A 12431-nucleotide genomic window follows, 5' to 3' on the forward strand; every position below is an offset into this window, starting at 1 on the left:
AGAGGAAGAGAGAATTCCTCTTTCTAGTGGCTGGGGTAGATTGAATCCAAAGGTATAGTGAAGTTATAATTTTATATTTTCTATTTTCAGATCACCACCCTGCAGCTGGAGCGTGAGAAAGCCCTTGAGCACAAGAGCAGACTCTCCAGGATGTTGGAGGATAGAGATTTATTTGAAGCCAGGCTCAAAGCATCACGGCGAACAGTTTATGAGGTACATGAGACAAGGCATTGTTAACAAAGTACAGCCCTAAAGTGAGGAACTAAAACTGAGACCCAGGGATTCTTCATTAAACTGGAAACAAACTAGTATTTAAAATGGTTCAGAAGTGTGGAATTGCTTATTTTCTGCTTTGACTTTTAAATTAAATTTCTTGCACCCATTCCTAGGGTATTATCACTTTAAATTTTTGACAATTTCTGGACTAGCTTATATGAAAAATAAAGGAGGGGTAAATTGTTGATTTCAGTACTCTTGGTAAGGGATCACTGGGTGTCATAGGCAGGCAGCTGTGTCTGCAGAAGTACTTGAACTTACTGTGGTGATGGAGTAAATACTGACAATCATACTGAAGCTGAAAAATAGGTGGAAATACTTGTTTCTTTTTTATTATCATTATGTTTGAGTCTGGGAATTATTTTGACAGTTCAAGTATTTGTTTGTTCGAGCTGTGTTTTGTGTTTCCAAAATTTAAAAATGAATCAGACCACAAGGTCAGGGAAAGAACTGTGCCTTTGTTTCTTGCTGTACATTTTAAAATTTTTCATTTCCTGAGACTGTTTATAGCTTTGACTGTTTGGCTATGTTGCAGTAAAAACTGGCTTTACCAAAAAAAAAAGGCAGAAGAGGTGTTATGTTAATATAAATTAGTAACTGCATATGATTCTTTGCAATAATAGGGATAATTTTGGGTAATGTATTTTAAGTACAGATAAATTATTAGTTAAGCAATCCCTTTTCCAAAAAAGCCGATAAAAGGCTAATATTGTGCATGATGATTTAATTGTCTTTCTGCTGAATTGGAGGGTATTGTCTAACACAAAATTAATTGCAGAAGAGATGGAAATGGTGAACAGGTCGTTTTTCAGTGGAGCAAAATTAATATGTTGCACTTGTTTCGAGTTTCTGTATAGCTTTATTTAACAATTTGTGTAACTGCTCAGCTCATAGACATTACAGCTGTGGTGTTCTGAGCTGTCTTGTTGGTATTTCAGGATAAACTCAAGCAGTTCCAGGAGCGGTTGGCAGAGGAGAGGCGGAACCGTCTGGAGGAGCGCAAGAAGCAGCGCAAAGAGGAGAGACGCATCACTTACTACAGGGAGAAGGAGGAAGAGGAGCAAAGGCTACGGGAGGAGCAGCTGCTCAAAGGTGAGATTGAGAATGTGACTCTTTTATCCTTTGCATCCTCGAGCCATTCCATTTGTGTAACACAGCTAATGTCTGGTTTCCCTGCTTCATGAGTTTGGAGGACGTCTTTTCAACTTCCAGTTGTCGCACCTTCCTTGCTTACCTGTGCAGCATAGACGGGAAGGTAAAGCTTTGTAGCGCCTAGACATGGGTGAAGAAGGAGATGAAGTAAGGGAGGCTAATGAAAAATTGAGTCTTAGATTTTAGCCTTTAGTTTTGAGTTCTGGCCACTTGTTTGTGCGCATCTTAAAGAGAAAAGAAAGGGAACGGTGGTGTCAGATCAAGAACTCCGGAATTGTAAACGACTCACACACCTTTCTTTGTGAATTACTTTGTGTGGTAGCCCATATAGCCCGTTTCAGGGCTTTAGAAGAGAAGAGGTGGTTGGCATCCTGTAGGAGGAATTTCTGCCCTATTTGTCAATTGGAGGATGAAGATTTTATGTATGAGAGTTCGTAATAATGCAGTATTTAAAAAACAAACAAAAACTGAAGCAGTCATGAACATCGAAATTTCTGACACTGTTAGCTGATTTTTTTGTTTGGCCTTTCCTAAGGAAGGGACCCTCTACCATGTTTGAGGTAGTTATGGTGTGTACATTGAATTAACATACAGGTATTGGACCTTTTTCTTTCTTGCTAACTGTTCAAGATGTCTCATTAATGGATGTATCAGGGTTCCTTTTCTTACTGCTTTTGATTTAGGAGACTTCCAGAAAACAGGATCTGTGGTTAGCTAAACACATCATATGAAATGCTTGTATTTTTTTGTGTTTATTTTTTATAGAGTCAAAGGGGAGAGATTGTATTGTGTAACCCTTCTGTGGATACAGCAAAGCAATGGAATTTGTGTTGGTAATAAGTTCTCTGTGTGTTTCCAACTGTGCAGAGCGTGAGGAGAAAGAGCGCATCGAGCGCGAGAAACGCGAGCAGGAGCAGCGAGAGTACCAGGAGCGAGTCAAAAAACTGGAGGAGCTGGAGAAGAAAAAACGTCAAAGAGAAATGGAGATAGAGGAAAGAGAGCGCCGTCGAGAAGAAGAAAGGAGAGGTCTGGATGACCCATTTTCAAGGAAGGTGGGTAATACCTGCAGGTTTGTTTCTTTCTGACTGCTCCTTCTTCTGTAGATTTGAAAGAAGGTGTTAGCACTGCAAAATCATAGGTTTATTTATTTTTTGTGAAGTCGTAGTGTGAGTGGCTAATTTAATAGTTAAATTACTGTCACTTAGTTTCAGCTCACTCTCAGGATCTGGAATCTCTAGTTTAGCAATAGAGTAAAGTAAAGAAACTACTAAGATCTCCAAGCTGTTTAAAAACTAAATTAATAAAGACTGAAATGAATATTGGACAAAATTTTCTTTAACATAGAAAGAAAACGATTGGAAGCAAGTGCAGTGACTCATGCAAAAGTCAGGAATTCAAGTAGATATTCAAGGAAAATCCCCCCCAGATTAAACATAAAAGTGCAGTTTTATATTTTATAAGAAATACGCAATAACATAAAACCAAGAGGTGTGTGCAACTTTCTGTTAACAAATATAACTTGGATTGGGAGAATTCGTTATTCCAGTCCAATAGGAAACAAAACAAAAGTTACTTGGAAGTGTTTAATTGTTTAAAAGAATGTAAGTACCATAACTCCCACTTTTTCAGAACTGCCATTCAAGAGAACTACTTTTAAATTTCATCCCCTCCAGCTTTTCTCTTTGTTTAATACATATTTCATTGAGTAACGCCATGAAGATAAGTTACCAGCTTGTATAAATTGTTTTGATAGTCTGTCAGGTAAGGTAATCATGATGGGTATTTTTCACATAAGAGGTCTCCTATCTGTGGGCACTTGATTATGTGGAAAAGCTGGCTCGGGTTCTGAGAGAGATACCTGCACCACCCCAGAAATTCCATTTGCAGTTTTGGGGTTCTTTTCTCACCGTTGTTATTTGGGGTCATTTCAAAAGCATTTAAGGAGACAGAGCAGTGGATGTGCAAGATCTTGGTTAACCCATATCGGCAAATAAAAACACTTTTCAAAGAGGGGTTTAAAACTGGAATACCCTTCTTATGAAGAGGCTGTGCGATTATGTGAATCAGGTGTTTTAGATGGTTTAGCTAACTAGTTTCTTGTGGTGGAATTAAGGCATAAAAATTTGCTTAAATGGTTTGTCTGTCAATGGAGAGAGACATTTTAACTTCATTTTAAAAGAATGCAGATTGATTATTGCTTTGCCCTGCAACCGTTGTGAATCACTAATACCTCAGCTCTTCTGGGTATTGAGAACAAAACTGTCCTTGCCACAGAGAGCTTTCAGTGTATTCAGTTACATTTCCTGAGGAGATTAGAAAGCACAAAAGCAAATAATTCCTTAAGTTCATTCCTGTTCTCATAAAATCCCAGGAAAAGTGAAACTGTTAGAACATCTCCATTGTGTCAACAGGTAGTGGCTATGGCTGACTGTAGCTGTTGTTCAATTGTTCATACGCTTGTTCATAATCTTTTTAGTGTATTTGCATATATCCTACCCTACTGGTAAAGTATGTGGCACAGGGGGAACCGTATTATTGTTTCAACTCTTCCAGAAACAATAAAGTCAGTTAAAACCACGCTTTAGTTACTCAAACTCCTGATAGTTTAGTGTTCTACAGTGGGACAAGTGAGTTTTTAATGGCATAACATGCTCAAAAGTAAATTATATGTTGAATATCTTCATTTTAAAGTATTCAGAGAGAATGTTCCTAATTTCTTTTGACACGCAGGAATCTCGTTGGGGTGACAGGGAGTCTGAAAGCTCCTGGAGAAGAGGTGGTGAGCCGGAATCTGAGTGGCGTCGAGCACCAGTGGAGAGGTAATCAGGGGTTACTTAGCCCCAGTTATATTGGGATCAAAGTATGGAGACTCCCATTTTGTTGCTGCTGCTAAAGCTGCCCTGAGTAATTATCTTGTGCCTTTACATCTCTGAAAATTACGTTCTATTATAAAGTTGCTTTGTAAGAATCTTGGAATGAGAGAGAGGTTTTATCTTGGAACCATGCTCAGATAACATTCCTGTTTTATTTGGCTTAGATATGTGAAGGCAAGCAGACACCTTCTGTGTGTGATAAACAACTTGCTTACTTGGATTCCTTTTTAAATTAACAATTTCTCTCCCACTCAAACATTGGTGTCAGTGCTATAAATACAGAATGGGGAAGGATGACAAGCAAATGCAGGTTTCCTGGATGATGAAATTCTGAGATTTTCCATCTAGAAAACTGACAGTAACTATGCAAGTCCCAGAGTGAATCACAGAGCAGAAAACATGCCATATACTAAACTAAGTTCTGAAGAACTGTGTTGAACGGGGAGGAATAGATTTCTGAAGGAAGAATATTCTTAAGCTACTTTGGATTTAAAAATAAAAATAAATTCACACTTGTTTACATCTATTTTGGATATGTTTATTAATAATGAACAGTGTTTATACAATTGTAGAAAACAAGATTTTTAACATTTGTCCATTTTTTTGCTCCACATCAGGATGAGCTGTAGCTAAAAATATTTCGGGTGGTGCACATCTAGTTGTTCTTAAAAGCCTGTGCTGATGGAGATAACACTGCTGGTTCCAATTGGCAGTATGTTTTATTGCTTAATTAGCCTTGCAGGTATATAGATTTTTATAAGTGTCTAAGCCTAATTTCCAGTAAGCAGTTTAAATCCATTACTGCTCACTCTGACTCCAGTGGAAGCAAATTAATTGACTCTTTCTCTCTGTAGTAATTTCTTACAATGTTTTAGAAGGGTGTGATCTCTTGATAAACAAAATGGAATTCCATCTTTCCTTAAAAGCTGTGTTGCCATTCCTGGTAGTGATCCACTTTTCTCATGAACTGCAGAATCTAACAATTGGATGAAACTCCTGGGTGAAGCCTTTCACTACTCACATATTGCCTAAGTTGTGGCTGCCCCATCCCTGGAAGTGTTCCAGGCCAGGTTGGATGGGTCTTGGAGCAACCTGGGATAATGGAAGTGTCCCTGCCTGTGGCAGGGGGTGGAATGAGATGATCTTCAAGGTCTCTTCCAACCCAAACCATTCTGTGATTTTGTGAAGTGTTTAATGCACTTATTTGTATGCGTCAATGGATTTTTTTTTTTCCACACAGAGTGATACAGCTTGTCTTACTCATTTCTCATTCAGCTTTTCTAGAAATGGACTAGAGTAGTGGTAGTTTAAAAGTAATAGTTTAAATAGATTTAAAAATCCTAAGACCCTGAAACGGTATCTGAATGAATTAAATACTTGTTCATCTGATAAACATTATAACCAATCTTCCACATGTCTTTTATGGCAAAATAATCAGATTTTTCAAAGGGGAAGATTATCCAATTTGACTCTAAATGGAAATTAACAATCTCCATGGCTTGGTTTTTACCTCACAGATCAATGATAATTGCATTCTCCCTTATTCTTCCAAACCCAGAAATGCACTGCTTACAATTCCTCAAAATTCTTGAGACTCTGAGTTGTCACAAACTGTTATCTCTTTGTTCTCACCTCTTCAAGTCCTACATCTGTTGTTTTGTAGCAAGTCATTGCTGGGTTTTGTTTACATTTTAGTAGCATAGTGGATCTCTAAACCTTGGGGTGTTCTTTTTGTTATGTTTTGGGGTTTTTTTTTTAATCCATGAGACTCAACCCCAGTGCAGCTTCTCTTCTTGTACCAGGAAGCAGGTACCAATAAATTTCTGTGATGTTCTATTCCTTGTTTCTTTTTTATTATTGCTGAGGAAGGTTAATTTCCTGAAATAAAGAAATTAATCTGGTGACAAAAACAGGGTTTATGGTCTAAATGTATGTGTAAATCCTGTAGGCAGTAGACTAAATGGTGTGTAAGGGTGGCATATGCTTGGAGAAGAGGCATACTTAACTGATGGTTGTGGCATTATTTAATACTGATTCTTTCAGACTTCACTGAAGTTTGTCACCTGGTGTAGAAGCCAACCCTCTTCTCTGTTGTGTTGCAGCAGATAACCAACAGGGGACTGTCCAAACTGTAATTTTGAAGGAGATGATGAACTGCTTAGTCTTTACTGAAGCTGTAGGGACAGTGACCTACTGCTTTCCCATAGCAATGAAGGGCATTAGAAGGTGTATTTTGAAACTGCATACTGTGTTTGGAACCACTCGCCAAGTGGGTGCAGTCAGAAATGGCTTTGAGGGGTTTGATACTGTTGATGTAAAGCTTTCCTGGATGTCACCTTCCACTTCTCACTCGTTCCCTGTGGTTTTGTAGAGACTGGCGTCGAGGAGATCCCAGAGATGATGAAAGACCTTTCCGACGAGGGGACGATCTGCCTCGGCGAGGGGATGATCTGCCCCGGCGTGGTCCTGCAGATGAAAAGGAGCGTCCTCTGGAATCAGCAGAGGACAGGCCACCTCGACGGGAAGGGGATGAGGACAGGCCTCCAAGGCGAGAAGGGGAAGAGGACAGGCCCCCCAGACGTGGATTGGATGAGGACAGGCCGCCCCGGCGTGGTTTGGATGATGACAGAGGGAGCTGGCGAGCTGCAGATGACGACAGGCCTCCCAGACGTGCCCTGGATGACGACAGGCCTCCCAGACGTGCCCTGGATGACGACAGGCCTCCCAGACGTGCCCTGGATGACGACAGACCACCCAGACGTGCCCTGGATGACGACAGGCCTCTCAGACGTGCCCTGGATGACGACAGACCACCCAGACGTGCCCTGGATGATGACAGGCCCCTCCGGCGCGGCTTGGACGATGACAGAGGCAGCTGGCGCGCGGCAGATGACGACAGAGGGCCCCGGCGTGGGCTGGATGATGACCGGCCACCCCGCCGGGCTCTGGATGAGGACAGGCCCCCCAGGCGTGGGCTGGATGACGACAGGGGCAGCTGGCGGGCTGCAGATGATGACAGGGGGCCTCGGCGCGGGCTGGATGATGACAGAGGGCCTCGGCGTGGGCTGGATGACGACAGGATGGCCCGGCGGGATGACGACAGGGGACCCTGGCGGAATGCGGACGATGACAGGCTCTCCAGAAGAGATGATGACAGAGGCCCGTGGCGTGGGGGTGAAGACTCAAGGCCAGGTCCTTGGAGACCATTTGGTAAACCAGGTAAAATACAGTAATATAATAACCTTCCCTCGAAAGTGTGTGTTAACCTTGTAGATAATGGATGTAATGTACTTGATGCCAGAGATGGGAGAATGAGCTCTGAAAACATCTAGATTAATTTGGCTAATGTGGACACTCCTCTACTTAGTATAATTAAACCTTTTAATTTGGTTAAATTACAAAAAAATTGCTTGTCTGGAAGATACCTAAAGGTCACACACTAACACCGGTCACTTCCCTGTGTGCCAAACCGAAATATACGAGTTGAATGCTCTGCTGGGAGAGAAACATTCTCGCTAGATTAGCACACCTTGGACTCTTTCCCTACCTCTTCTATGTGTCTGAGGTTAATCTCCTTCTAAAGGAGGGTTTTGATACCTCATTCAAGTGGGTCTGGTTTTGATAAGCCCTTTCTATGTGTACAGAGGTAATGTTATTAACATTCCCTTTTTGTTTTTAACTCTTCCTGAAAGTCCATCTTAGAGCAGAGTTTGGATTAGATGACCTGAGGTCTCTTAAAAACTGAATTATACTATTCTTGTATTCTTTATTTCTATTCTTAAGTGTCATTGATGGTGTCTAGAGCTGTTTCTGATTCTTTTCAGAACTGTTGATGACGTTTAAATGTTAGATATGATTTTGATTTTCCTGGCTCTTTACACTTACGTATTGGCAGGCACCACACCAACTTTCATAGACACTAATTCTGTAATCCAAACCTTTAGAAAACTTACCATAAATATCAAAACTTGCACTCCAGTTTTCCTATTTAAAGCCAAAGCAGGCTGCATAAGAAAGAACTTCCATTCATAAATAACTGAGCAGTATTTCAGGGTGCACTGTGTTAAGGGGATGGTAACAACACTCATATGTTAAAGTAGTGCTTTAAAAAGCAGTAACTTCTTTAAAAATCTGCTTGCTTAAAATCTCCTCACTTGTAGATTTTCACAAAGGAATCTGCTGTGTAAGCTACACCCTTTGCTTCTTCTTGCACTTGTTTTGCACCAGACCCTTGTGGCTTCTGGCTGAAAACTGCTGGGTGCAACCAGCTCTGCTGGACTGTTCCTGGCAGCCCTGACAGGAGCTGTGCATTGCTGGCTTTACGTTTAGCAGCTTGCACAGTGTCTTCTCTGTGGTTCCCACTCAATGTGCAAACTTCTTACAGACATCTTGAGTTGGATCCTCGGGTCAAAACTTGAAGAACCAGTTTCTGTGACAGAAGCAAAGGGTTCTTTGTCCACAAGAGGGATAAGAGGTCAGTCACAAATTCCTTTGACTCCTCGTTTCTTTCTTCCAGGGGGGTGGAGAGAACGAGAGAAGGCTCGTGAGGACAGCTGGGGCCCTCCCCGAGACTCCAGACCTTCAGGAGACCGCGAATGGGATCGAGACAAAGATCGGGATGAAAATGAGAAGGAGCGGGAATTTGACAGGGAGAGAGATTTTGATCGAGATGATCGTTTCAGGCGTCCCAGGTCTGACTTCTCTGTTTAAGTACTTCTAGAATGTTTCTGCAAAAAAAAAAAAAAGGGCCCTGCTGATACAGAAATAATGTGGAATTGCTGAGTGAAAGGAGCAAGGGTTGGTTCGTGTGAAACTAAGCACTTTAGGGCAGCAAATGGATTAAGGGCATTTTTGGGCCTTTTTGGTTTGTTATTTTTAGGATGATGTTATCTGTTTCTCTGTACAGGAGGAATTTCAAAATGCTTAAAATGCTTTAAAATTTTTATTTTTATCCTGTTATCAAGAGAATTCCATATTAGGCACCAGAAAAACAAAACCAATTTTGGAAGTATGTTAAATAGACACCCACTGGGTCTGTAAATATCTGTGTTGTGATATATTACTGCTCCTTTCCATAGCAAAGGTAAAAACCTTAACATTTAGTTTTATGTTTTGCATGGCCAAAGGGATGACGGCGGTTGGAGGAGAGGGCCAGCTGAGGAAACTTCCAGCTGGAGGGATTCAAGTCGTCGTGAGGAGTGGGACAGAGGTGGTCGTGACATGAGAGACCGACGTGGCGATGACAGGGAGCCGCCCCTCAGGAGAGGGCCACCCCTCCGATCTGAGCGGGAAGAGCGTAGGTTCATTTCGGTGTCCCTAAAGTCCTCCATCCAGCATAGAGCCTCCCTCTTCCTGACAGTGCTGGGAGGGGGTCACATGGGAATAGGTTATATTTTCAGCTATTTAAACTGCCTTTCCATAAACAAAATAATAAAAAGCACCTTTGGCGTAATTGAGAATTCTTTAGCGAGTCTTAACTATTCGTAGTTGTGTTCTTTTCCATCTTAGTAGCATTTCACATCTACAGCAGGAGGATAACATTTCAAGTATGCACTTCTCATAGGATTATGTTCTGGGTGTATGAAGTCTTTGTGTTTAGATTATCAGGACAGACATCCCAGAAAAGTAATTTCTGGCCCTTTCCTTAAAACCATTAAAATGTGAGGGAAATACTTCTGAATGAGGCCTTATGGGTTTCACACTATTAATGGTATTAATTTTGACGAATAACCTGTTTTGATTACAGACCTGTGTTAATTTTGTATATTTATTAATCCTTTGTTATGTTCTAAAAATACAGTAACAGGAAATCCATTTAGCCTGGAGGGACCACCACATCTTCCAATTCTGGATTCTTACGTTCAGAATCTCATTTTGTCTCTTCCCCAAATGTGGGTGTTCCTGCACTTGGGAGCAGCCTGGAACAGAACATGGGATCATATGAGGGACTGCTGCTGACAGAAAAGCAGAATGTTCTCAGTGTGGAGATTTTTTTTTAATATATCAAGAAGTTTTGGTATTTGACTTCTTGGCATCTGCCACAGCTTTTTTCACACAGAGGTGGGATGGAACTCTTAACATTCTTTTTGGTGGAATTGAACTGTTTTTCCTACAGTAAAGGGTGGTAGATGCTGTTACCAGTGGAGTCATGTAATTCAGTACCATTTTACCTCTGATTCCAGTAGAGTGAAGAGCAATTTCCTAACAGCAAACACCTAAACATTTTCCACAAGTGTTCTTAAGTAAGGATTTTTCTGTTTTCAGAGTTCAGTCATTTCTAAGGGGACACTTTTGTGTTTTAATTCTGCTAATAATGGTATATATTTTTGGCAATGACAACATCCTAAAACTGTGTACATCAGTAGAACATTCTTACTGCAGTTAATGCATTTTAAAGATGACACTGGGCTTGCTCACCACAATCCCAAATCTGAGAAGAGGTTTGAGTAGTTTTGCTGTTCTTCCCTATAAAATCAAAACGTGTGTTTGGCTGTTGTCATCATATTCCCTGTTGGCAGGGCTGAGGATCAGTAACTCCCACTGCCAGGGTTGGGGCTGTTTGTTTGAACTCTTGCAGGCTGCTGGTGGAGCACGACTGAGTTGTTTTTATTTCTTCCTGTGCCGTAGCGAGCTCGTGGCGACGCGCTGATGACAGGAGGGAAGAGCGCGGGGAGGAACGGGAACCGGTGCGGCGGTCAGCCCCTGCTCCTGCTGCTCCTCCAGCTTCTGCTCCCCCAGCAGCATCCAAAGAGCGGGAAAGGGATGGGGAGAAGGAGAAAGGATCCTGGAAAACAGAGAAGGAGCGTGAGCCCGTACGCCGCACTAAAAACGAGACAGATGAGGAAGGGTGGACCACTGTACGACGTTAAGTGGGAATCGCAGAGTTTAACCAATGTTTTAGCTTTGATTTGATCGAATCCACAGATTATATTTGTGCTTATAAACGTTCTGAATTGGAATTCTTTAACCAATGTTTTGAGGTAACATGAAAGCATGAATTACTTACTCATATAGATTGATCATGCACAAAACTCACAGCAGAAGGTTGGAAATTGAATGCCAGTTTCTGAAATTTCAAATGATGCTTATTTCATGGGTCATTTGTTGCTAAAATAAAAAGAAGCAAGCCCAACAGCTGTCTTCAGTACAGCTTCTCTCTTGCACCAAAACAGGCTGCCCTTTTTATTTTTAGTCTTTCTTAGTTTGGAATGGGGTATTATTGTCACAGGACATGAATTTGAAAACGCCTCTGTTCACACAGTGGAATTATTGAAAAAGCAGAGCTAAAAGAATTTGCATAATTAGCCAAAAAAATAGAAAAGCCCTCTTTTACATAGGTATCTTGGAGGGCAAGTGGTTTCTGAGATACTTTATCACTATCTAAATTCAGTAAGTTATTTAAATTTGAATTGAATACAATAAACATTGTGAATTAGCTACACTGGGATATTTTCTGTAGATTTACTTGAATCCATAATGCCTCTGAGGCCACTTTGCAGTCATTGTTCCAGTAATGTACACACTGCTGCAGTGTACAAATCAAACTTGCAGCTTTTACAATTTCAGTGTTTTGGTAAGCATATGGCTATGTACTTTCTGTTGCCAATATCATAACTGCTTTTTCCATTACTGGATAATTCATGCCTTTCAAGGATTTATAAATATTGTCATATTTAAAATGTGTGGTTTTGGAGAAATTGTTCTATTTCCCCCTCCAATTCTTTGTCTTCAGGGTCAATTCTTTCCCTTTCCAAAAAAGTGATCTGTAGTAATGGCTGTGTTGACTTCAAAGCTGGGGTGCAGTAACAACGAGGAATGATCTGGTCACACTGAAGCCAACACAGAACTTGCTGCTGTGTGTTTCTTCAATGATAAATAAACAACTTAAGGAATTAGCTGCTGCAGTGTCTTGACTTTTTAGTGAGTCCTGCACCATGTGTTCATGAAGAACAGCTGTTGAACAACCCTTTTCTGTTCTCAGACCTATTCTGTACCAGCTGAAGGAGAAAGTGAGAACACCTGGGATAGTTTCTCCCTGAGAAACCTGGTGTATGAACAGAAGTAATACTCCTCTTGTCCTTTTCCTGCCCTCTTCTGGGTTATCCAGGGCCAGTAGTTTTCTTGGGAAAA

General features: G+C 41.1%; 1 protein-coding gene across 3 annotated transcripts in view; it reads left to right on the plus strand.

Annotated features, from left to right (window-relative positions):
* EIF3A (eukaryotic translation initiation factor 3 subunit A) overlaps window positions 1–12196 on the plus strand; it is a 29285-nt gene extending 17089 nt beyond the window's left edge. The window contains exons 15-23 of one of the 3 annotated variants that reach the window (XM_032115633.1): window positions 91–213; window positions 1215–1368; window positions 2296–2480; window positions 4159–4247; window positions 6673–7080; window positions 7141–7520; window positions 8818–8992; window positions 9428–9597; window positions 10929–12196. In XM_032115633.1, the coding sequence (XP_031971524.1) occupies window positions 91–213; window positions 1215–1368; window positions 2296–2480; window positions 4159–4247; window positions 6673–7080; window positions 7141–7520; window positions 8818–8992; window positions 9428–9597; window positions 10929–11170 (1926 nt within the window). In that variant the 3' untranslated portion in view covers window positions 11171–12196. Of the gene's footprint in view, window positions 1–90; window positions 214–1214; window positions 1369–2295; window positions 2481–4158; window positions 4248–6672; window positions 7521–8817; window positions 8993–9427; window positions 9598–10928 lie in introns of all 3 variants that reach the window. The other 2 variants (XM_032115632.1, XM_032115631.1) reach the window with 2 other exon arrangements.
* The last annotated feature ends 235 nt before the right edge of the window (window positions 12197–12431 follow it).

The sequence above is a fragment of the Corvus moneduloides genome, chromosome 8, assembly GCF_009650955.1.
Source record: "Corvus moneduloides isolate bCorMon1 chromosome 8, bCorMon1.pri, whole genome shotgun sequence".
Taxonomy (NCBI): domain Eukaryota; kingdom Metazoa; phylum Chordata; class Aves; order Passeriformes; family Corvidae; genus Corvus; species Corvus moneduloides.